The sequence below is a fragment of the Cucurbita maxima genome, unplaced genomic scaffold (assembly GCF_002738345.1).
Source record: "Cucurbita maxima cultivar Rimu unplaced genomic scaffold, Cmax_1.0 Cma_Scf00003, whole genome shotgun sequence".
Lineage (NCBI taxonomy): Eukaryota > Viridiplantae > Streptophyta > Magnoliopsida > Cucurbitales > Cucurbitaceae > Cucurbita > Cucurbita maxima.
The window spans coordinates 5,339,863-5,364,581 of record NW_019272019.1 but is presented as its reverse complement, the minus strand read 5'-3'; the positions used below and the strand labels follow the sequence as shown (position 1 = coordinate 5,364,581).

Here is a 24,719-nt window from a genome sequence, read left to right as displayed (position 1 = left end):
AAATATATATATATATATATATATATATATATATATATATATATATATATATATATATATATATATATATATATATTTCTAAGATATATGAGTTGAAGTGAATGGCATTTGCTATGCTTGGGTCAGTATGGTTTATTACTGGGATGAACCACCGTATCTAAAAGAGTTTTGTCTTGTTACTTATTCCTTCAATCGCTGGTCCTGTCTGTTCAAGGTGTCGTGCCTGTATTTCTAATGTCATTACTTAGCGCTTTTGTTGTTTGTTTTCAAATTCTAGTTTCTTAATTTCTTATGAGTAGAGAGATTCTCACTCTTTCTTTTTCTCAAGCTTCAGTAGACTTTTCTGTCTATACGTCATTTTAATTTGCATGTGGTACTGGGACTTTTCTACTTTTAGATATATTGTGCAATGTGAAAGATTTCATCGTTATATTTAATTTCCTGGTGCAGTTTAGTCCGGTTGGACATTATTTTGCTAGTTGTTCACATGATCGAACTGCAAGGATCTGGTCTATGGACAGAATTCAACCTCTGAGGATCATGGCAGGACATCTATCCGATGTGGATGTGAGCAGTTCATTCCTTATTCCTTCTCTGATCTTTAATTACTTATATATAAGTTGGGAGCGGTCGATAGAATATTCAAGCAGATAGTAGTACCATTTTTCCTCCTTACCTGTGTTGTCTTTTCCCCCTCAAATTTAAGCATTATTCTCTCCCTGCGTACAGTTGTTTTCTTATTTGTAACTAGTTTTCTGCTGTATCGATCCCTCTCCCTTGAATGATGGAAGTCTTTACACTGATTTCCGTAGTTTAAAACCTCATCTTCAAGAATTAAATATTTAAGCTTTTCCAGATCAACTCTTTTTTGTTGTCTGATCCTAGTGTTTCTGGTATAATATGATCCATGACAAATCTTTCGACATCTTCAGTGTGTTCAATGGCATGCCAACTGCAACTACATTGCAACTGGGTCAAGTGACAAAACGGTTAGATTGTGGGATGTCCAGAGTGGGGAATGCGTTCGAATCTTCATCGGTCACAGGAGCATGATCCTGTCTTTGGCTATGTCACCCGATGGTCGGTTCATGGCATCCGGTGATGAAGATGGTACGATTATGATGTGGGACCTATCAACTGGTCGCTGTGTTACACCTTTGATTGGACACACATCATGCGTTTGGAGCCTTGCTTTCAGGTATATAAAAGAAAAATTCCACCCCCTTCCCACCTCACCCAATATCCACGCAAGTAATTATCCAATATTTGATGTATATTCCATTTCAGTTGTGAGGGTTCTCTCCTTGCCTCTGGCTCTGCCGATTGCACAGTGAAATTATGGGACGTAACTTCAAGCACAAAGCCACCTAGAACAGATGAAAAGTGAGTTCTTCCTAAAATAGTTAAAGATGTTTCAGTTATAATTATTTAACATTTGCATATTAAACGTCTCTGTTCTCGTTAACAGCAAAAGTGGAACTGCCAATAGACTTAGATCCTTGAAGACTCTACCAACCAAATCAACTCCAGTTTACAGTTTGCGGGTATCGATCGACAGACTAAACTAGCATTTTTTAAAATTTATTTCTTCCCATAACATATCTCTAAATAATTGTATTTTCTTTCTGATTCAGTTCTCTCGGAGGAATCTCTTATTTGCAGCTGGGGCTCTCTCCAAAAGTGCATCAACGGCCTGACACTCTTCCTTTGTAGTTCATTTTTAATAACCTTTTCCTGATAAGATCTCTTTTCTAACGTTCCATTTATTGGAAATTTAATAGTGTATCATTTCCAGCCAAACTTTTTGTGCAAAAGTCTTGACATTATCTTATCCATGTAAGAATTATTCTGTTCATTCCAAATTTTGAAGTGAAATGACTCGTACCTGCAGGGCTTACCTCATCTCAAATGATTGTACTGTTAATGGGAATAAAGACGAGAAAATTTGCAGCTAAAAAGAATTTTGAGATAAGAAAAGTGTAAAAGGATATGAACTGTTTGTTCAATAGGGTCTTTGAAAAGGGGGAAAAACAAGTGCATAGAAAAAGACGAGGAGAAAGTGTAAGATAAGAAAGTGCCTAGCTTTCACTGTTACTCAGGGTAGTGAACAGGCTGATAAAGGTAGAGTACAGTGTTATACCTGAATTGATGGCATCTGATTTACTACTTCTGCCATTTCAGTTTCAAATTGTACTGTATCTTTTAGTCTTGTTCTTCATTTTGCATTCATGAAAAAGAAAACTGTTCATGGAAGCCCATCAAGAACAGTAGATTCTGACTTGGTAGAGGCAAGCTAAGAAATGATTCTCATGTTAACTGTTTATCAGGGTTGGAGATGGCAGTGCACATTTACTGCTAAAGCTCAGTAAGTATAAAGTATAAAGCAGTGCACTTTTGGATGCCCTACTACTTATAGGCCATTTTCATACATTACATCATATGTTTACACATCTTATTCTCTTGTTTGGAGCTTCAAACTTCACTCTCATTGGTTGTTTATACTGCAATTTCATCCATACTTCTAATGTCTGTGATTATGTTAGCACGAACCGATGAGATTATGTGTTCTTCCATCATCTTCTCGGTTCTTGAGCTCCTCCTTGGCAGGCTGCAGCACACCATTATTCAACCAAAAGATATACGTATGTCTAACATGAATTCTTATAATGAAGAACTGTTGACTGGAATTGTTGTTTTCTTGAATTCTTATAATGAAGAACTGTTGACTGGAATTGTTGTTTTTAGATGAGAATTGATCTACTTAGGCTGTTACAATTACCTTGACATTATCCAAGTCCGATGCTAATATATATCATTTTATGATCATCACAGAATCCACAACAGGCAACTGGCAAAGGAAGTAGTAGGCTTACATTTTATGATCAAATGCTATTTATCTGAGTGTGGAAGTTCAAAAACCAATAATCCTTTTTAGATGAATGCTCAACTCAATGCCCTGCATTAGAAGAGTAGACATCAGTTTATTGAAACCCTTTCTGAAGGTTTATCCGTTGAATGTGTTTGTCATATGATTCTACCATTTGATGTACTAATTCCCGTCTCCTTCCGTTTTATCCTCATTGAGATGGGGCGAGGGGCTTTGAGACAACCTCCATCCGTTATTCAGGGATCGATATTTCATTGTCCTTGCTTATCTACCATATAAGTCTGAATCAAGAAAATGCAGTTATAATGGGATCTGTGATGCAATGGTAGTATGTTTGTCTTCGAGATGAGACTAGAAATAAGTATTCAAGACTGAAAATAAGTATTCAACCAATTGATCTATTCGAGTTATATCCAAATAAATTATTAGAACTTTCTTAATAACAAAATATTTTAACAAGACATACGCATTGACCACTGGAGAACAAACTTTCACACAAGATCTTTCAACTACTTAATAGCTCTAAGAAATGTTTAATACTTAATTTATCATTCATATATTTAAAATAATAGATGCTCAAATGAAAAATCACTCCGACTTAAAAAAACATTCTTCAACATGAATAAGATGCATAGTAAGCATTCCATATGGTTGAATGTTCGATCCCTTGCTTCATACTTATTGAACTAAAAAAAAAGAATCATCGCTCATTATTTCATTGATAGAAAAGGCTTATCACATACCTCGAGCTTGCACAAGCTTGTAGACTATAACTAGTAATATAGACCCTAAACGTCAATCTCTCAAACCACATGACTTATATAATATGTAGTTATTTGAGCTCGATATTCGAGCTCGATGTGTCTGAAATTCGACCTCAAAATGAAAATAATGAACAAGACCAAAACAAAAAGAGATGCATATAAGCAGTCAATGAAGTCATAATTAATTTCCAAAATTAAGAAAGAAAAAAAAAAAGATCCCACTAATAATATTTTTTTGTCACTGCAATTGACGTACGGCTGTCTTAAAAATATAACATTTAAAATTACCAGTTTCATTGTTGACAAAACCTGCATAAATGAATCATCTTGTGCTTTTCTTTTGTAGATCCTCCCCCATTAGCTTCTGTTCTAAACCTCTAGCAAAAGAACCAAAGAAGAACAAGAACAAGAACAACAAGACCTGGACTTAGGTTTCCATTTTCAGATCAAAACCAATTGAATGAGAATTATTGAGCCCAAAAATTTGATTTACTTCTCAAGATCACAAAACCCATCTCAATTCTCACATGAACCATCATAATTGAAGTACATATGAACAATGAAACAAAAATTAGACAAGAAAAAAGGAAGAAAATTGAGTATTTGGGGAGGAAAAAAGAAGGAATTGGCGATGGAAGCTGACAGACAGAGAAGTGAGCACGCAAGAGCAATGGCATATCATTATACCAAAAGCCTCTGTGTGCTCACTCTCTTCTGTCAACTTCGATTCTACAAACACCATTCCTCAAGAACAACAACAACATCAAAGATCAAATTTTGGCCAAATGGGTCGAATCAAATCACTAAAATCTAGAAACCCAGATAAGGAAATTTCCCAAAACATGCCAAAAAGTATCAAAATTCTCACACACCCATATGGATGTTCTTAATAAATTAGGGTTTTGGGTAAAAGATGACCAAAAAAGCAAACTTTTCTTCTTCTTTTTTGCATAATTATGGTCACAAACATGAAGCAGATACAACATTTCGCCATAAAATGGTCATTGGAAGAACATAAACAGAAACAGAAACAAAAAAAAAAAAAAAAAAGGAAAGCTTTTGAGATGAGAGAAAGTACACAAAGCTTTGGGCTTTGGCCATCTTATCAATCACACTGTGTTCTTGATGTTCTTCAAAGCATTCAATCAGTTCATACAAAGAGAGGGGAGAGAGAAATTTGAAAGCTTTCTAAAAGTTGTGGTTGGATCATGCATTTAAGGGTCTGTCACCAATCTCGACTCATCATCATTAACAATTTGATAACTATTTATCTTTTTAAAAAGTTTTTTCGTTCGGTCAAAAGTTCAAATTTTCATATCATGCATTTAAGGGCCTAAAGGAGCCGGCCACTAATTTAAGGTCAGAAGTTCAAATTTTCATATCATATATTTATAGGTAAAAAAAAGCCTTACCTATACACATTTGTCACGAATCTCGACTCACCATTATTAAAAATTTGGTTGTTATTTATGTTTCAAATAACGTTAGAAGTTCAAATTTTCATATTCGTGCCAGCGTTGTCCTTTGAAAGGTACGAGATAGGATAATGAATCCCTGCCGTTGGATTTTGGTTGTACCATAGAGAGTTTTTATGTCTTGTTGGGAATTGGGCTCGATGGGACTGCGTCAAGAGAGAAGTCAGTTTCCTTCTTTCTTTGTTTTAGGGTATTCTTTTGTTGTGTTTCTATTTTGTTGGTGCTTTGTGTGTGTGTGTGTGTGGATGAAATGGGTTCCTCAACCTTCATTTCCCTGACAACAAATTGTGATGCTCATTGCCTCCCTCCATTGGGAGAGTGATAGAGAGAGAAGAAAAAGCGCGGGATAAGATGAATTTGAGTTGATTCGGTTTGACCCGAACTATCTTCTGAGAAATCTATGAACCGACCGAATTCATAAAGTTTTCATTTATTTGAACAAAACCCAATTCAAATAAGTTGATAATCTTGTGAGATCCCACGTCGGTTGGAGAGGAGAACGAAACATTCCTTATAAGTATGTGGAAACCTCTCCTCGTGAGACTGACGACGATATCTAACGGGCCAAAACGGTCAACTATTTTTCGAGAAATTTATGAACCGACCTAATTCATAAAGTTTTCATTTATTTGAAGAAAACCCAATTCAAATTAATTGATAACCTTGTGAGATCCCACATCGGTCAGAGAGAGGAAAGAAACCCAATTCTCTACTCGATGCGTTTTAAAATCGTGAGACTGACGACGATACTAATGAGCCAAAGCGGTCAAACTAATCAACCTAATTCATAAAGTTTTCATTTGTTTGAACAAACCCAATTCGAATAAATTGATAACCTTGAGAGACCCTACGTCAGTTGGAGATGAGAACGAAACATTTTTTATAAGGGTGTGAAAAATATCTACGTCGGTGAGGCAATGATGATACGTAACAAGCAAACGCGTTAGTGGTGGGCTTAGACTGTTACAAACCTCTAAATTGTACGAGTAAGATTACGTTGATCGAATTCTTTAGGTCACCGAATCTTTTCAAACCCCGGAATAGAACTATTCTCGAGAAAAGAAAAAAAAGATTAGGGTTGGGGACCAATGTTTAATTTGGTAAGGTTAAAAGCAAGGAAAGTGTTTGGTAATGGCTATGTATGGCTAAGGGAACCTCCCTCCCATCTTCTCTTACCCTTTCCAACCTTTAAAGGTTAGTCCTTTGGGTTTAGGGTTATTCCTAGGGACAAATTAAAACATTATATTATGTTGAATTAAAAAAATAAAATAAAAGCCTTTATTAATTCCCATTGAGTCCCACTTTTCTCTTAAGGGACAAAGTGTTGGTTGCCATGCATGGACCACTCCTTTATTACTCAATTCATTTTATGTCACCAAACTAAATTTCTCTCTCTCCCTCTCTCTCTCTCACACATGTTTAATACATATACATGTTACTGCCCGAATCCAAATCCACTGCTAGTCGATATTGTCTTTTTTGTGCTTTCCCTTTCGGGTTTTTGTGATGTCTGACATTGGTTGTGGAGGAGAACAAACCACCATTTATAGTAGTGGATCTGGGCGGTTACAAATGGTATCAGAGCCAGACATTGAACGGTGTGCCAGTAAGGACGCTAGACCCCAAAGGGGGTGAATTTGAAGGCGGTCCCACATCGATTAGAAGAAGGAAAGACTGCATGCGAGAACGCTGGCCCCAAAAGGAGGTGGATTGTGATGTCCCACATTGATTGGGGAGGAAAACAAACCACCATTTATAAGAGTGTGGAAACCTTCTCTTAGCATAAGCATTTTAAAGCCTTGAAGGGAAACCCAAAAGGGAAAGCCCAAAAAAACGCCTTCTATATCAGAATATTTATCTCGAGAATACTTTTCTCCTATGTCAAAAAAAATATGTTGAGGTGTCCATGGCCATGGGATCCTTTGTCTAGGAATCTTCACAAGTGGGAAGAGAAATGAATTGGATCGGCAAACCCCATGTGAGAATGTGTCGGATGATGCCTCCAAAAATCATAAACCTTAACATTATATATATCGTTTATATCTATCGACCATAATGAATTAAAATTATTTATTATATCATTTCAAATGTCGATAATTTAATCTCAACCCATACACTGAATGTTCTTAGAAGTCAAAAGCACTTAAAATAAAAGTGCCCGTTAGAATTCACGAGTAGATTATTTTAACGATACAAGTATAAACAAAACTCGATTTCAATATACATACACACGCTATCTATCTATCTATCTATATATATATATATATATATATGTCATTTAGAGCCAAATTCCATAAAAGGGTTTAATCAGTGTAATCCTTCTCTCTCCTTAATGCTTTGTGACATCAGCTTCCACCTACCACCAACCTTTGACCAAAAGTTGACCCTACAAAATAAATAATTTAAATTATAAAAAAATATCTAATTACATCTTTCAAACTTAGTCTAGGTAAGTGTCGCCCTGTCATTTCATATCTGTATCTAGTTTTCTATTTAAATTTACATTTTTTAAATTAATTTTTGAGTATTTCAAGTCAACTATAATTAATATTTAATTAATTAAACAAAAACAAAATATTAATAAAAAATTGGGTCTTGTTTTTTTTTTTTTTTGTTTTTTTTTTTTTGAGTGATATGGGAATCTTAAATTGTAAGGCAGAAAGAGAACCACATGGTCTCCAAACAAGTACTTTGAATTGAAGTGGAGAGTATAGTATTTGTAGCACTAACAATTATGGGGTGTCCTATTCATCTCTCTCTTATATTACCCTTTTGGTACAGACAAAATCATCTTCATGCTTACCTTTCATTATTAAAAAATACACATTTAGGGTTAGTTTTAGATATTATTCTCGGGACTCTGATCAAGAGGTTGAGTTTATAGACGTTCTTGTAACTTTGACGGGATTTGTCTTTTCTTGACATGCTGGATGTTTTTCAGCTAGGTCGTCTACACATTTTATTACTGGATTTAAATGCATTTCCATAGAGACGAGATTACCTGTTCTTAGACATGCTTGTTTTTGTCAAGAGGTTAGGTTCACAAACGTTTTGGTAACTTTTACGGAATTTGTTTTCTTGACATGTTGTTGATAGGTCGTCTAGATATTTTATTGCTGGATTTAAATGTAGTTCCATAGGGACGAAATTAGCTGTTCTTAGACACGTTTATTTTTATTTAGTTTCGAGGTATTACTTTTACTACTTATTCGGGTTCGGATTTGGCCACAAACCCTCCAACTAAAACCTCTTTATTGTCAAAGAAGTAAGTGGTGACATTGTTTAGTGGAGCATGAAGGACAGCAAATTGTAAAGAAGCAATATTTGTGGGAACAATCCAAAGGTCAATTTAGTACAAACATTCAAAGTCAACGAATCCCGACCAAAATATCCATTAAAAAAAACACTAATAAATAATCAATAATTTATTTAAAGTTGACCTTTTGGGCAATTTTTTTGGTGGGCTAAGCCCAAATAATGTACCTTACCCGCCCAATAGCCCATTTACTTTGTTCAATCACCTATCATATTTTTTTAGATTAACTATTAAAAAATATTTTATAAATATTATAAAATATTTCCGAATTTTAATTCCGTGAGCTAGAAGTTTCAAGAAGCACGGGAAGCTTCTAAAAATTTCATTGATTGGTTCATAGCCGTATATCATCTTGTCCCGCCCTCTTTCCCTCCTGCTCCTCTTTAATCGGAACAATTACTTCGCTTTGATCGTAACAATGGCTGCTAGAAGAGTTTCCAAGCTCACCTCATCGGCTTTAGCAACGGCTAAAGCGTACAAGATTTCTTATTCTCCCTCGGTTTCCTCTCGTTGGCCTGCGTCTTGGCGTTGTTCATCTTCTCTCGTTGGTAACTCCTTTGCTCCCTTTTCTGTGCACAACTTTTTCTGCTCCAGACAAGTTAATGGTGGTGCCATGGCGTCGGCCAAGTATTTGGCTACGATTTTCACTCGAAATTTCCACTCTACGCCTCCTTCTAATTACTCTGCTACAGCTTCCTCTCAGGTTTGATTTTGCGATTTTTGAATTTCGGCATTGATTGAAAGTGAAAAAAATAAGACACCTCATTAATTGTTTATCATCCATCTATTATCTGCTTGTTTATTTGTAAATCAATCTCTTTCTAGTTTGTTTTAGCTTTTCTGTTGCAGTAAGTATCGCAAAATTTTATACACAAAGAGAACAAATCAACACACCTTCAACTTCACTCATTGATTTCTTTGTTTGGTTATCTATGTTAGGAGTGTTTTTAAACTTAATCGAAGTTTTGAAAATTGAAAAAAGGAAATCACTGTCAATTCAAAATGTTTCCGTTTTGACGAGGAAATCATTCATGAGAGATACTTGAAATCTAATAGGGAACTCTTTTTTTCATCCATTTTCATGATCAATTAGAAAATGTCAATGTATGTTAAGTTGATTAATGTTCTTTTGAAGCAGATAAATCAGACAGATTTCACTGAGATGGCATGGGAAGGCATAGTCGGTGCAGTTGATACTGCACGGATGAATAAGCAACAAGTTGTGGAGAGTGAGCATTTAATGAAAGCTCTTCTTGAACAGAAGGATGGTTTAGCAAGAAGAATATTTTCAAAGGCCGGACTCGACAATTCGTCGGTTTTGCAGGCTACAGTTGATTTTATATCTCAACAACCAAAGGTACATCTAGATTATACAGATATACCTATTTTCTTAAGTTAAAAAACAATGCATAATCATGTATCTTATAACAGGTAACGGGCGAGACTAGTGGTCCAATAATAGGCACACATCTAGGTTTGATTCTCGACAATGCTCAAAAATATAAAAAAGAAATGGGAGACGATTTTCTATCTGTGGAACATTTTGTGTTAGCCTTCCATTCGGATAAGAGATTTGGGCAGCAACTGTTTAAGAATTTGCAACTAAGTGAAAAAGATTTGAAGGATGCTGTTCAGGCTGTTCGTGGAAATCAGAGGGTGACTGATCAAAGTAAAAATTCAAGTTGAACGTCGTTTGTCACATATTTCGTGTTCTATTTGTTTGTTCATTCTTTTCATTTGATTGTATCTTTGTCTTTTCTTTTGAACAAAGATCCTGAAGGAAAATTTGAGGCTCTTGACAAGTACGGGACTGACTTAACTGAATTTGCTAGACGTGGTAAGCTCGATCCCGTTATAGGTAGAGATGATGAGATACGACGATGCATTCAAATTCTATCAAGGAGAACAAAAAACAATCCCGTGATCATTGGTGAGCCCGGTGTTGGAAAAACTGCAATCGCTGAAGGGTATGTTACTGCCCATATTAAGAAATCTGAGCTTTGAGTTGGTTTATTGATATGGTAATTGAACTCTTCTTCTTGCAGATTAGCTCAACGAATTGTTCGTGGCGATGTTCCAGAACCATTGTTGAATAGAAAGGTTACTTATTTAACCAATATTAGAACTCATGTTTAATTATATTCATATAAATTTTCTATAAAGTTTGTGCTCCATGTCTCACTATGGCTGCTCGAAGTTCTCTCGGGGGCCAATTGTGCTCGAGTATTAGAACAACTGATGTACTTTAGATGTCGCTTCACTATTTATTTGTCTTTTGATTGCATTTGTAGTTGATATCTCTGGACATGGGTTCACTGGTTGCTGGTGCGAAATACCGTGGGGATTTCGAGGAAAGATTGAAGGCTGTGCTAAAGGAAGTCACAGCTTCAAATGGGCAAATTATCTTGTTCATAGATGAGATTCATACAGTTGTTGGTGCAGGTTTTTTCTTGTTTCTATTGAACTTCAAGCATTTTTTTTCTGATGCATTTGACCAATCTATATATGATTGTCCTGTATTCATCTCATTATTGTGTTTATGAAGCTGTCGTTGTGATGTCGATGGTCAGATCTTAAATTCTCATAGTTGGCTAATGATTTTCATGCAGGAGCTACTGGTGGTGCAATGGATGCTGGCAACCTCTTGAAACCGATGCTTGGTCGCGGCGAACTACGATGCATCGGTGCAACTACATTGAAGGAGTATAGAAAATACATTGAGAAAGATGCTGCGCTTGAACGTAGATTTCAACAAGTGTTTTGTGGCCAACCATCCGTTGAAGATACGATCTCTATTCTTCGAGGGTTACGTGAGCGATATGAGCTACATCATGGTGTAAAGATATCTGATAGTGCACTTGTTTCAGCAGCGGTTCTTGCAGACAGATACATCACTGAACGGTTTTTGCCTGACAAAGGTTACTAAAATTTTAACACTAAGTTTGGTTTATGAACGAAAAACCAACCAAAGCCTTCATATTTTTTTTATGGATGGTTTGATTGCTTTTTAAAGTAGGATGCACAATTTACTATAAAAATAGTTAAATTACTTGCGCTGTTCCCTTGAGTTCATGAAGGTCACTTTTCTTTGCAGCCATTGATCTTGTTGATGAAGCTGCTGCAAAGTTGAAGATGGAGATTACTTCTAAGCCTACCGAGTTGGACGAGATTGATAGAGCGGTCTTGAAGTTGGAGATGGAGAAGCTCTCCTTAAAAAACGACACAGATAAAGCCAGCAAAGAAAGGTTAAGCAAATTAGAGCAAGATCTGAGCTCACTTAAACAAAAGCAGAAAGAATTGACTGAACAATGGGATCGTGAGAAGTCTTTCATGACTCGTATACGATCTATCAAGGAAGAGGTAGTTTTAAATTACTTAAATTTGATGTGTTTTTTCATACCAAGTTCTTTTCTAATCCTTCCTGAGTTTCAATGGCTGTATTGTGTGGGGAGGAAGTCCTACATTGGCTAATTTATTAGAGTCATGCCCTTAATTTAGTTATGTCTACAGAATCCTCAAATATCGAACAAAGAAGTTTGTTGGGAGGGAGTACCACATGAGTCCTACATTCCCTAATTTAGGGAATGATCATGAGTTTATAAGTAAGAAATACATCTCATTGGTACCTTCTTCTTAGGGAAGTCTAAAGCAAAGCCATGAGAGCTTATGCTCAAAGTACTCCTAGCCTATTGTTTTTAATTTAGAAAATTATGGTCGGTTCCAACTGTGTCTTTTTTCATTGGTAGATTGATAGAGTTAACCTTGAGATGGAAGCAGCTGAAAGAGAATTTGATTTGAATCGTGCTGCTGAGCTCAAGTATGGAACTCTAATATCGCTTAACCGCCAATTAGAAGAGGCTGAAAACAATCTTCAAGACTTTCGAAAGTCCGGAATTTCTTTGCTTCGTGAGGAGGTCACAGATCTTGATATTGCAGAGATTGTAAGCAAATGGACTGGCATACCATTGGCCAACCTCCAACAATCCGAAAGAGATAAACTGGTTTCACTTGAACAAGTCCTCCATCAAAGGATAGTTGGTCAAGATATCGCAGTAAAATCAGTTGCAGATGCCATTCGACGTTCAAGAGCAGGACTCTCCGATCCCAACCGACCCATAGCCAGCTTCATGTTTATGGGTCCGACTGGTGTTGGAAAAACCGAGCTTGCGAAAGCTTTGGCTGGATATCTTTTCAACACTGAAAATGCTCTTGTTAGGATTGATATGAGTGAATACATGGAGAAACATGCAGTTTCTCGTTTGGTAGGGGCACCACCTGGCTACGTCGGGTACGAAGAAGGCGGTCAGCTGACTGAAGTTATTCGCCGAAGACCCTACTCTGTGGTACTTTTTGATGAGATTGAAAAGGCACATCACGACGTCTTCAACATTTTGCTTCAATTGCTGGATGATGGAAGAATAACTGATTCTCAGGGCCGAACTGTTAGTTTCACGAACTGCGTCATGATAATGACGTCGAATATTGGTTCTCACTACATCCTTGAAACTCTCAGTAATACAACAGATAGTAAAGATGCAGTCTATGATTTGATGAAAAAACAAGTTATTGGATTGGCAAGGCAAACTTTTCGACCTGAATTTATGAACCGTATCGATGAATATATCGTCTTCCAGCCATTGGATGCTACCCAAATATGCAAGATTGTTGAGATACAGGTAGTTTATACACTTCAGTTTAGATTATGCTTTGGATTTTATTATGTCGAGTTAGATTTAGTTTTAGCGTATGGTTTTTGTGTTCGTGTTTCAGATCGAACGGTTACGTGATAGACTTAAACATAAGAACATTAATCTCCATTACACCAAAGAAGCTCTTGAGCTTTTGGGGACGTTGGGATTTGACCCCAATTATGGAGCAAGGCCAGTTAAGAGAGTAATACAACAACTAGTAGAAAACGAGATTGCAATGCTAGTTTTGAGAGGCGAGTTTCAAGAAGATGACTCGATCATTCTCGACGTCGATAGGTCGTCATTTGCCAAGGACTTGCCTCCCCAAAAGAGATTGTTCATCAAGAAGATAGATAGCGATTCTAACTCGGAGGCTATGGTTGCCCACGACTGATTTCAGGTACAGACTGTAGGTGATAGTTTGGTTTTTGTTGATTTCTTTATATTATGAGAAACTGTTTAGAAATTGCAATAATGATTTTGTGTGAACGAGAATAATAAGTTTGGAACAAGAATTTTGAAACTTTTGGGTCGTAGAAAAAGAAAAAACGTTAATACTGACATTAAGCTAACGATATCTTAGTAGATGATAGTGAAGTAAGTCAGCCATGCAAAAAAGGGAGTCACATTGTCTTGAATAATATGTCCATGATCGTCATTTCTGCACCAAAACATGAATGGTTGCTTCTCAAGAACATAACAACCATGAAATCCATCCATTTTGGCAAACAACTGTGAATTGTTATGTTCAAAGATTGTGTAAGGTACATGAAATGAATCCCTCTTGGATATCATTTTATTGGTTGTTAGTTGTAATAAGATTTAGTGTATGATTCTTGAGCAGCAAAATGCAGGCAATCAACAACCAGACGTTGATACGAGTGTCCTTTTCTAGGGACGGATGGCCACATTGTCCTTTGCTTTCGGATATTTTATGAAGTTTGGTGAGAAACTGTCTTATTGTGGTTGGTGCTGGCAACACACCGACGCAAAATTTGACCAACTTTACATACTTTTTGCTGACATTTTGTTCGTTAATCTCTTAAATTTACTTCGAGCTAAACACGTTTGCAGTCATTCAACATAAAATTACTCGAGTCAAACATGTTTAATCTTGAAGTTTTTTTGGTTTGTTATATATCGTCGTCAACCTTACAGATTTATAACAAATTTATAACATGTTTGTTAGGGAGAGGATTTCACAACATTATAAGGAATTTTTTGTTCCTCTTTACCATCGACAACGCGGAATCTCATAATTTCTTTTAAGTATTTTTAAACCATCATAAACAATTGAGGTATTTTGTAACTGCTTGTTCAAATTTAATATTTTTGTTTACAATGTTTTTAAATGAAATACGAACCTAATAAGCTATTTATAAAGTAAATTAAATAATTCATTTAAGCAAAGTCAAATGCATTGGTCTAAATGGAAGAATAGTAATGGGCGTTGTCACATCCCACTGCCAAGCAGAATACCATTGAGGAATGGGAGTCACATTGAAGTGGGGTCCTCCGATTTTATTTTATTTTATTTTTTTTTTTTTTTTGAGGAAATTTACTTTTGTTTCTTTACACACAGTAATAATTTATTTACTAATTGACGAGACCATAGTAATTATTTTTCAACTTAACTAAATTTGTAAGTATGGGTTTAAATTATTTTTCTATCGTGTTTAATATTTATTACAATTTTGTATTTAGAAAAAAACTCAGATGTGAACATCTTTATAAATAATAATAATAATAATAATAATAATAATAATAATTTAATATTTTAATAAAAAAAATTACTAAAAATAATTATTTAAGGTTATAGAAAGAAAATTTTAATCATGTTTTTTTTTCAATATTTTAAATTATTAATTTTTCAAAAGCTTATTATACACAAAATAAAAAACTTAAAAATTAATTAAACACAAAAAATTAAAGATTAAAGGCTGATTACATAGTCTTAAAACTTTATTATATTGATTTTTATTGAATATGTTAACTAAATTAAAATTAAAATTTTGTATATAATAAACATTTATATTATTAAGTTTGTGTTTTAAAAATTTATAAAAACTAATTGAATTATTACATAAAATAAAAATAAAAGTTAAAAAATTAGTAAAGATTTTTTAAAAATTTAAAGACTAGTTTGACAAAATTGAAAATTTAAATATTTATTAAATATTTTTGTAATAAATAGTCACAAAATAAAAAGAAACTAAATTAGTTTAAAAATATGAAAATGTTGGCCGATTTTAAAATTTTAAATGAAATTGATCTTTTAAAATATAAAAGTATATAAAAAATTGAATAATAATTATAAAAATAATTGAATATAAAGAAGGGTAGAGTAGAAAGTAAGCCATCGTTTTTGCCGCTAAACTTAAACACTCGCTCTGCTTTTGAGTTTGTAGTGTAAAGCTCTGTGAAACTAAACGAAAACTTCTTTTTCCAAGAGATTGAAGAACAGAGCGAAATCGAATCAATGATGAATCGCCATTTTCTTCCTCTTCCACCGGAGATTCCTCGTGCTGTTCTTTTCCCTGCAATTTAGTTTCCAAAGCCGTTTGCAGTTTCCGATATGGCCAAGTATCAAAGAAACGACGTTGGATCTGTAGTTTTTTACCGAGTCTCCACTTCCACTGCCGCCGCCAGCCATTTCCGTCTCTGTACTTCCTTCTCCACTGCTTCATTCCGTAGGAAATTTTTTGATGCTGTAAGTTGTGGTGGAAGTTCACGCTATCGCTATCACCACGACGGCGATGGTACTGTTTCCTCGGCGATTAGGTCGATGTCCGAGATTGTGAAGGAACAGGAGGAAGTGAGACCGAAACGGTCCAATGCCAAGTCGGAGAAGCTATTCGATCTTCTTAGACTGGAGTCGTCGCCGGAATCGGAGCCGGAGACAAAGAAGAAGGAGGAGGTGCTGGAAGAGTTCAAATGCGTAGTGAAAATATTGCAGGATGAAAATTTGGCGGAGAGGAGAGCGGCTGCGAGTCGAGTAAGGTTGCTTGCAAAAGAGGATGCAGAAGCGAGAGGACTGCTTGCAATGCTGGGAGCCATTCCGCCGCTAGTTGAAATGCTTGATTTAGAAGACGATGAATCTAAGATCGCCTCGCTCTATGCATTGCTCAATCTTGGAATTGGAAACGACTTGTAGGTTTTTTCCTTCGAATCCTTCGACTGTGAATCGTTTTTTCTTGCTTTCTGTTCTCTCTGTTTGCTTGTTCTTGACATGGTTTACTTAATTCGCATTTTTTGGTATCAGTCATTTTTTTCGTAATCTCTATTTGTTCTTCATTTTGCGTTAGGTTAGTGATCCTCCCGTTTTCCTTTTTTTTTTTTTTTTTTTTTTGGGTGCGGGAATGGTACTGGCAAGTCATTTTCATTCCGCTAATTTGTTGCACCGATTTTTTTTGTTTTATTGCTTTCTATTCCAATTCCAAGTTCTATTAATTTCTGATTCCATTGTGCTCTTTTTTCCAGTGATTGATATGTCCATGTCCTTGTTTTGTCTCTACCTCACCACACTTCCACCCCCTCCCTCCCTCTCAAAACGAGACAGAAAAAATGAAAAGGAAGGATGGTGAAATTATATGAAATGTCCTGTAAGCATTGGGTAGTTGGGTCCTCTCTTATTTACTCACTATTCTAATTCTTTTTTCGGTACCAGAAATAATGAGAAGAGACAGCTACGATTAAAAATGGGTTAAATTATAAAAATAAAAATTATAATATTACTCACCCAGCTTGAACTTTCAAAACTATCTCTGAATAAAAATACTACAGAACTTCATGTGTAAATTTGTGCATTGAACTAAAACGAAAATTTCAACCTGTGACTATCATTTTAGAGATCCCTATTTTGGTCCGTCTAGAAATTTTTATTCTTGCCACATGATGATCCCTTTTTTTCTGTCCAATTTACGTGCATTTATTGATAATTTATTTCCGGAGTTATTAGTTCTTAGGATTTTGGTTAATTTTTCACTCTGTTTTCAGGAACAAGGCGGCCATTGTTAAAGCGGGAACTGTCCACAAAATGCTTAAGCTGATCGAATCTGATGATTCCCCAAATCCATCTGTTTCAGAAGCCATTGTTGCGAATTTCCTCGGCTTGAGTGCATTAGATACCAACAAACTGGTAATTGGGTCATCGGGTGCAATTCCATTCTTGGTAAAGAACTTACACGACCCAGATCATAAAAGTAGTTCGCAAGTCAAGCAAGACGCTCTACGTGCGCTTTATAACCTCTCTATTTTCCCCTCAAATGTTCCATTTATCTTAGAAACTAAGTTGATCCCATTTCTTCTAAACGCGTTGGGAGACATGGAAGTAAGTGAAAGAGCCCTCTCAGTTCTAAGCAATGTGGTGTCAACCCCAGAAGGTCGAAAGGCCATAAGCACTTTCCCTAATTCATTTCCAATACTGATTGATGTCTTGAATTGGGCTGATTCTCCTGGCAGTCAAGAGAAAGCATCCTACATTTTGATGGTTATGGCGCACAAATCTTACCGTGATAAACAGGCAATGATTGAAGCTGGGATTTCATCAGCTTTGTTGGAACTAACTCTTTTGGGCAGTACATTGGCTCAGAAGAGGGCCTCTAGGATTTTGGAGTGTTTGAGGGTTGATAAAGGAAAACAAATCCCTGATCATTTCGGGGGAAATTCTTCTGCCCCAATTTGTGGTTCTTCTTCATCTTCTTTTACTAATCCAATTCTAGGTTCTGCTGAAGGTTTGGAAGGATTGGATGATTTGGTGAGTGAAGAGAAGAAGGCTGTGAAGCAATTGGTGCGGCAGAGTTTGCAAAACAACATGAGGAGAATTGTGAAGAGAGCCAATTTGCCTCAGGATTTTGTGCCTTCTGATCATTTCAAGTCGCTCACGTCAAGCTCCACTTCAAAAAGCTTGCCATTTTGAATGCGCAACTACAGGGAGTCATGGTGTTATTGAAGATTCTCAAGTTAGTCTCCCTTCATAAATCCATCTATATTGTGTATCTTGATTTTTTTTTCTTTAACCTTGGGGGTTGATCAATTGGCCTTTATTGTTTATCATAAAGTTAAAATATTACAAATATATTAAAGATTTGTTTGGTAGATTGGGTGAAATATATGTTAGTTCCTATTGTATTTTTGCAATTTAATCCCTCTATTTGAATTGAGTCTCTTTCAACCCTTATCTATTAAATTAACGGGTAACAATCTAAGTCATCACTGGCAGATATTATATGTTTTGGTTTGTTATGTATTGCATTAGTTTCACAGTTTTAAAACGCGTCTATTAGGGAGAGGTTTCCACACTCTTATGAGAAATGTTTCGTCCCTCTCCAACCAATGTGAGACCTCACAATCCACCCTATTGGGGGCCGCATACTAGCTGGCACACTGCCTAGTGTTTGGCTCTTATACCATTTGTAACAACCCAAACCCTTATTGTCAGGTTTGGCTTGTTACGTATCGTCATTGGTTCGTTTCCCTTTCCAATAGACGTCGGATCTCCCATAAAACCACCTAAAAAACAAAAATCTGAAAGTCACCTAAAGTCAAGCATAATTCAATTGATAGTTACCATTTACCCTCCCGAAAGTCGATGTTCAATTCTCCACGGGTACGGGACAATTGTTAAGTTAAAAAGGAAAATCTTTTAGATTATGAAATCCAAAATCCAAATGAAGAACAAGATTTGATAACCAAAAGTAATGGGATCCACGAAATCCCACAGTCGAATCAGCAGTAGTTCATACCATAGGATCTGGAAACCTGTGTGGATGAGTTAGTGATAGAAAATAATGGAAGGCTTCGAGATCCAAGTATTGTAATAAATTACTGGTACCCTTTGTCTCTGATGCAGGCCCCTATAGAATTTAATATTTACACGCCACATATTTCTGTCTCAAACACTGTCGGTCATCTTTTTCTTTTCCTTTTTCCTCCTAGAAAGAAGGAAACCAGAGAAAGATATTTTTCTATTGTAGTGTTCTTCTTTGAAATTGGAAGGCGTTGTTCAAACTGTGACTGCCTCACTGCCGATTCTTGTCTCGGAATCTTTTACTTTTATGATTTCATAACATGTGGCTCTCTAATATTTTACTCTCCACAGTTCTTTGGATCTCTAAAACTGCAATGGATAGACTTTACTTCTTGCAATTAACCGCATCAACGTGGGTTTGTCTACTTCTGCTCTGTTTATATTTGAATATATGGTTAAATTATAACTTTTAAGTATGTAAAGTTTAGGGTTGTATTGATTTAGCTTCTAATTTTAAAGGGTTTGAATAGGTATCTGAGCTAAACTCTCCATTTTATTTCTGATTGACTAGAGAGTGAACATGATGTTGACTTTAAAGATTATGGTAGGTGAAATCTATAGTATATTATTGAATAATTTGTTCTATTCAACACTAGAATACAAATTCTTTTTGTCCAATTTTAAAAGCGTGAGCCGACCGTTACATTATCTTCTTTAGATTTTTTCTTTCGAGTGGTTTCCACACCATTATAAAGAATTTCCGTTCTCCCCACCTATTTGAGATTTCACCAAACTTGTAGTTTTGTGTTATATTTAGTTTGATTTTGGAAAAGTATGATTCCAATCCAAATAAACTACTACTAATACAAATTTAGGGGCTTCATTTCCTGTTTTTCTCTCTCGGTTCTTCCTTCTCTTGCTATCTAGCTCTCAATTTTCTAGTAAGGTTTAGATCTTTTTTTTTTTTTTTTTTTAAAAAAAACTGAGCTCACTCCACGAGGTAGATGAAGGCATTTATGGCTTTAAATTTACTTCACCTGCGGGACTGCCCTGTATTTTGTAATTCAATGCTCTTCCATTTCTTACTCACTACTGCTTTTAAGGCTTCTGTTGACTGATCTTTCTTTTCGTGCTTTCTTGGCATTAAGTATCTATTATAAGTAGAGCCCATATCCATCTCTAGAAAGCATGTGTATCATCAATCAAAACTTCAAAATCATTAGGAACAGATTGAAATTATCCCAAAATCATAATTCGTTCACTATTAGCCTCTCAAAGCATGATGATAGTTCAGTTTTCAGTCTCTACAATCCAAAAATGAAATAAAATAAGATGCAGTTTTGTTTGTAAATTATTGGGTGGGCTGAGGAGAGAACATGGATACTGCAAATGTAGTATTATTAAAACAGTGCTTCTTTTAATGCAATGAGGGGCTGTTTTTATTGAATTTGAAGCCTACAACTGCAACATATTTAAAGTTGGTCTGCGAAAAAGCTTCATTCTTTCTTTTCCTTATAACTTTAGCTATTACAGGTCTTCAGCACATTATGAAGTGCGGGCTTTTCCCAAAGGCTTGAGTATATATTTTACTCGCACACTGGAAGTTCCTGGTGTTGAAGTCAAAAGTAGATGGGATTTGCAATAATATGAGAAGTTTGGTATAATTGATGAATAATGGTTGAATATACCTTCATTGTAAGACCATGCATATTTCCTCACACCATCACGCTCATATTTTGCTTCCCTTTAGGATTTTCGTCTTTCATTTTTTTTATTTGACAATATATTTTGTTGACGTTTAACCTAAGATACTATTTTCTGCTCAAAAGAGTCTAGATCGGTTGGAAATGCTCGTGCAGTGTTGTAGCTAACGCGCTATGTTTGCAAGAATGAAACTCAAAGAATTGACGAATCTTAAAAGAGGCGGTATAGTGAAATTGGTAGATGGCTGGAGAAAGAATTCATTTCAGACTTAAGTCATCATCTATCCAAAAGTATAAAATTTTGTCCATTTTTGTGTACTAATAAGATGCCTATTGACATGATGATCGTAAGCTATGTCTCCCATCACAATCTCGAATAAAACTATTCATGAAATTTTTTGCCGTGCAAACCAAGACTCAAGTTAAGCTCCATTCTAGAACCTTGTTGGGCAAGCATCTCGAAGTTCACGGAATTGGGAACAAAAATAGCTTTTATTTTACTTAATTATTAGTCCTTCTGATTTTTCCAACAAAAAATTTCAAGGCAATTATGTTTTAAATTTTACTTAATTATTAGTCCTTCTGATTTTTCCAACAAAAAAAAATTCAAACGTTTTAGCTTTAAAAAAAAAAATCAAAATCAATTAGTTTTAATTTTATAAAATTTAGCATGTTTTTCACAAGACCAAGCCAGCAGTACAAGGAATACCCGTAACATATTGTCAATGAATAGCAGCAAGCTATGGTCGTTCTATCAAAACTTAAGAACAACGTTATACAACCTATAGAATAGATCCTATTGAAGTAAGGTCGTGACCTCATCGACCGCTCATGAGTTAAATAATCAACTCAACTCAACGGTTAAAAATTAAAAAAATTTCTCAATATTTCAAAAACTTAGTAACCTAATCTTGAAAGTTAAATACACGGTTACCTCTACTTTGTCTCCGTAACAGGGAGGTAAACACCTTCCGCGGCCAGCCAGACATTGTCAGCTCGCTTTTCCCGGACTCCACAGACCTGCCGAGGTATAAAGAAAATGGTTCCGAATTGTCACTTACAAATAACTAAGCATACCATGTTTACATTTTCTGGTTTATTGAGATTTGTTGTTCACAGTTCTCACCTCCTGCTGCCCTCCGGCTGTGCGGCTGTACTTCTTGTTATGACTATGTAGGTAGCCCCCGGTATCGACGTGCTGAAGCCGAATCCTCTGTCCTTGCTTCCATGTCTTCCCGCTCCCTTCAATCACAAGCCTGTACAACTTTGCAGGTGAGAAGCCACTAATACATATGAATCAAGATGTGTAATCGTACATTTTTTAAAAGTAAATGGTTACTCACTTCCAGTAATCACCAGTGTCGGAGTTCGAATCATCGCCAAAGCAACTAACCTGCACCAAGGAGTCTGGAATCATTAGCAAGCATAGAAACCATAATTAGATTTTGGAATCATTAGCAAGTATATCCATTAGCAAGCATGGAGAGTTGGACACCATGGCCATAATTTGGAAGCAAAATCCTCATATCCCTTGACCACTAATAGCAGAAGAAAATCCTCATGTCCACTAATAGAAAAAGTTGATTTTCTAATTGTCAGTGGATACTCATTGCACGAACTGACGTTTTGTAAGAAGAAGAAAGGAAATGAATTGTCTTTTACAATATTATGTTTAACAATCCAAACTTGGTTTATTCGGGATATTCAATAACAATAGAAATCTATTGCAGGCAAACATTTCTAATAGCGGAATAAAACGCTCAACCAACACAAACTTTGGTACATGTTCATCTAAATGAACTGAACATTCTGAGAATAAGTTCATATCTACAAAAGTTAGTGCAAGTTGAAAAGGAAAAAATGAATAAGAAAGCTAGTATTAGCTATAAAGCATGCGGACCATATAGCTTCCTTTGGTAACTAATAACTGAATTCTAAGTAATATAATCCCAAGTTCCACTATATGCAAACAATATTGGCTCGATGAATGCTCTTGAACAATGGCAGAGTTGAACTTTTTTTATGATTTCAATCATCATGAAGTCAACACCAGCAACTAACAAAATTCAATACGAGAGGAACATCAAAGCAGCCAGCAGACAACGCAAAGTATTGCAATGCAATGGACATATGATCATGAGATTATCCAATAAAAAAAAATTTGTTAAATATGAATGCGATTCAATGACCTCTAGATTTCCTGATATTGGGGATGCATGCAAGTGGCTGTGAAGCCATTTCCTTGTCCCCATGTGTTGCAATCTGATAATTGTCCCACTTTTAATGGGGTCGCCCTGTTTCGCAGATGTCCCAAGTTCAGGTCTTACTATCTGCCAATGATAGACTCATTACCATTGCAAACCAGATAACAACATTTGTTCCACACGGAAATGTGAAAAGAGTAAGAACTCAAAAGGGGAGAGATTTACCCAGTAGCTATTGGCATCATCAACATTTGGATACCCGGTGACCGACTGCTGCCCACTTCCAGAACCATAAGGCACGTCATGGGAATGCAAACGGAATTTAGTTTTCTCGTGCATTAGCTTTAGAACTGTTCCATAAGTAATCTGTCCTCAACAAAAACACCAATCAACATCACGACGTCAATCGTAGGATTCAGTTGCTCAATTATGAAATTACTGAATAGTAAACCAAAATCTGCTTAAGAGATAGATTCATGCACAAGATTGAAGAGAGTATGCGATTTCCATCGAATTATCTAACTGCGTTTGATCAGATTCCTTCAACTTCATGGTTATAAGATAATTTCGAATCCACATCGCCATTTTCCTCACGCATTAGTCGTTATATGATCCCTCATTCGTTTAATTTGATCAGTTCTAAGCCAAGCAGGGAGCTTCCAGAAAGAAAATCCAAATCTTCTTAAGAGATGGCTTCACGTGTGTTTTACAGTAAATGAATACGAGGTTGAAAAGTTAAATGGATTTTCAATGTACGATCCATCAGCGTTTAAGTGAGTTTATTTCATCTTTTATGCTCCTAAGTTTGAATCAAATCAAAACTGTCCACTTCCTCGTACGTAAATCATAAAATTCCCTAATTCATTTCATATGATCGTTTCTTCGCCAATAATCTATATATATCAGAGAATCCAGCGCGAATGGCTCAAATGCAAACTCGAACAAAGCACATAAACAAGGTAAACGGATTCAAACCTCAACGCCCTCGGAGGACGCAGCAGATGCGGACGGCGGGGAGCCCTGGTGAAGATCGAGACCGAGGAAGAGAAAAAGCGCAAGAGAGAAGAAACCGATGGCCATAACGAAAAGCAAGGCAATGAACCAGTTACGCTGCCAGAAAGGCAAATCGGGATGCGACGGCGGAACTCTCTCTCTGTAGACGATCCTCGTCGGCGTTGACGGCGGAGTAGAAGCGGAAGCCGAATGTTTTCTCCGAGACAGACCTGAGGATCCTGAAGAAGCCACGGTTGATCGGAAGAATTCGCCAAAACCCGACGACGATTTTGCGATTTCAGTTCTGGGTTCGACCGGTAGAACTGAGAATTGGATTTAAAGAAATAATCCAATTTGTTTTTTTGTTTATGAAGTCTCGGAAATTAGAGTGAATTTGGGATTTCGGCGTGGTTTGGATGACACGTAAGAATACTGAGTCTGAACTAATCCGAACTGTACACGTGTCATTCAATGAGGTGGCTGCTTTTTTATTGGATGCATGGAGTCTTTCTCTGGTAAACTGGGTCCACACAACACGTGTCGTTCAATGTTAAATTATAAATTTTAATCTCTATTTTTATTTCCACGCAGGGCTTTTTTTTCTAATTTATTTATGCGATTTAGTATTTCCAATTTAATGAATTAAAAACTTTAAACTTGCACCTTTTATTTTATTAGAAAAAATCAATAATGAATTTATAAAAAAAAAAATTAAAAATTGAAATTAGATTTGAAAACAATTTTATTTTTATTTTTTAAACTTGTGTTTGTTTGTCAAATAAAAAATATTTATATAAAAAGAACGAACGAGTAAGAGTTTAGCACGTAACTAAGAGTATAGAATATCCGAGTGAGAGTTTTCTCAATGCAAGTGCGAATTTATGAAGCTAACGAGAAACATCAAGTCAATCCAAAGCATCACATAACCCAATAACAAACA

At 35.9% G+C, this 24,719-nt stretch overlaps 4 protein-coding genes and 2 long non-coding RNA genes across 18 annotated transcripts in view; 4 read left to right on the top strand and 2 right to left on the bottom strand.

The window, feature by feature from the left end:
- LOC111476549 (transcription initiation factor TFIID subunit 5) overlaps window positions 1-1,902 on the top strand; it is an 8,139-nt gene extending 6,237 nt beyond the window's left edge. For 2 of the 3 annotated variants that reach the window (XM_023120257.1, XM_023120256.1), the window contains exons 15-19: window positions 451-567; window positions 933-1,198; window positions 1,288-1,383; window positions 1,469-1,544; window positions 1,635-1,902. In XM_023120257.1, coding sequence (XP_022976025.1) covers window positions 451-567; window positions 933-1,198; window positions 1,288-1,383; window positions 1,469-1,544; window positions 1,635-1,697 — 618 coding nt within the window. In that variant the 3' untranslated portion in view covers window positions 1,698-1,902. The remainder of the gene's footprint in view (window positions 1-450; window positions 568-932; window positions 1,199-1,287; window positions 1,384-1,468; window positions 1,545-1,634) is intronic. The other variant, XM_023120258.1, reaches the window with a different exon arrangement.
- Window positions 1,903-2,104: 202 nt separating this feature from the next.
- On the bottom strand, window positions 2,105-4,867 carry LOC111476550. 4 transcript variants are annotated; one of them, XR_002717109.1, is made up of 5 exons: window positions 4,730-4,867; window positions 3,631-4,020; window positions 3,039-3,168; window positions 2,874-2,956; window positions 2,105-2,608 (listed from the first exon to the last, which is right to left on the bottom strand). It is a non-coding gene; the product is annotated as an uncharacterized LOC111476550 (long non-coding RNA). The 4 variants fall into 4 exon arrangements; XR_002717107.1 differs by having other exon boundaries at window positions 3,631-3,763; window positions 3,940-4,864; XR_002717108.1 differs by having other exon boundaries at window positions 3,940-4,861.
- On the top strand, window positions 2,555-3,195 carry LOC111476551. Its single transcript, XR_002717110.1, has 2 exons — window positions 2,555-2,642; window positions 2,833-3,195. It is a non-coding gene; the product is annotated as an uncharacterized LOC111476551 (long non-coding RNA).
- Window positions 4,868-8,729: 3,862 nt separating the features above from the next.
- Window positions 8,730-14,249, top strand: LOC111476602 (chaperone protein ClpB3, mitochondrial). Of its 6 annotated transcripts, none has more exons than XR_002717132.1 (12): window positions 8,730-9,145; window positions 9,581-9,799; window positions 9,874-10,111; window positions 10,214-10,409; window positions 10,488-10,542; window positions 10,734-10,884; window positions 11,052-11,360; window positions 11,537-11,802; window positions 12,189-13,118; window positions 13,213-13,530; window positions 13,717-13,894; window positions 13,985-14,249. XR_002717132.1 is itself a non-coding variant. In XM_023120332.1 (11 exons), the coding sequence occupies exons 1-10, from the start codon at window positions 8,861-8,863 to the stop codon at window positions 13,522-13,524; spliced, it is 2,961 nt and encodes a 986-aa protein (XP_022976100.1). In that variant the 5' UTR covers window positions 8,730-8,860; the 3' UTR covers window positions 13,525-13,530; window positions 13,985-14,249. The 6 variants fall into 6 exon arrangements, 3 of the variants coding, with proteins under 3 accessions (XP_022976100.1, XP_022976099.1, XP_022976098.1); XR_002717130.1 differs by having other exon boundaries at window positions 13,975-14,249; XR_002717131.1 differs by having other exon boundaries at window positions 13,714-13,894; window positions 13,975-14,249.
- Window positions 14,250-15,506: 1,257 nt separating this feature from the next.
- LOC111476625 (U-box domain-containing protein 15-like) lies at window positions 15,507-20,622 on the top strand. 3 transcript variants are annotated; one of them, XR_002717137.1, is made up of 4 exons: window positions 15,507-16,280; window positions 17,127-18,091; window positions 19,231-19,291; window positions 20,413-20,622. XR_002717137.1 is itself a non-coding variant. In XM_023120387.1 (2 exons), exons 1-2 carry the CDS (start codon window positions 15,706-15,708, stop codon window positions 18,046-18,048), a joined length of 1,497 nt encoding a protein of 498 aa, XP_022976155.1. In that variant the 5' UTR covers window positions 15,507-15,705; the 3' UTR covers window positions 18,049-18,253. The 3 variants fall into 3 exon arrangements, 1 of the variants encoding a protein (XP_022976155.1); XR_002717136.1 differs by having other exon boundaries at window positions 19,231-19,295; XM_023120387.1 differs by lacking the exons at window positions 19,231-19,291; window positions 20,413-20,622 and having other exon boundaries at window positions 17,127-18,253.
- Window positions 20,623-21,320: 698 nt separating this feature from the next.
- LOC111476659 (stromal cell-derived factor 2-like protein) lies at window positions 21,321-24,148 on the bottom strand. The gene is made up of 6 exons (XM_023120428.1): window positions 23,762-24,148; window positions 23,012-23,152; window positions 22,772-22,912; window positions 21,926-21,975; window positions 21,709-21,838; window positions 21,321-21,602 (listed from the first exon to the last, which is right to left on the bottom strand). The coding sequence occupies exons 1-6, from the start codon at window positions 23,864-23,866 to the stop codon at window positions 21,519-21,521; spliced, it is 651 nt and encodes a 216-aa protein (XP_022976196.1). The 5' UTR covers window positions 23,867-24,148; the 3' UTR covers window positions 21,321-21,518.
- Window positions 24,149-24,719: the final 571 nt, after the last annotated feature.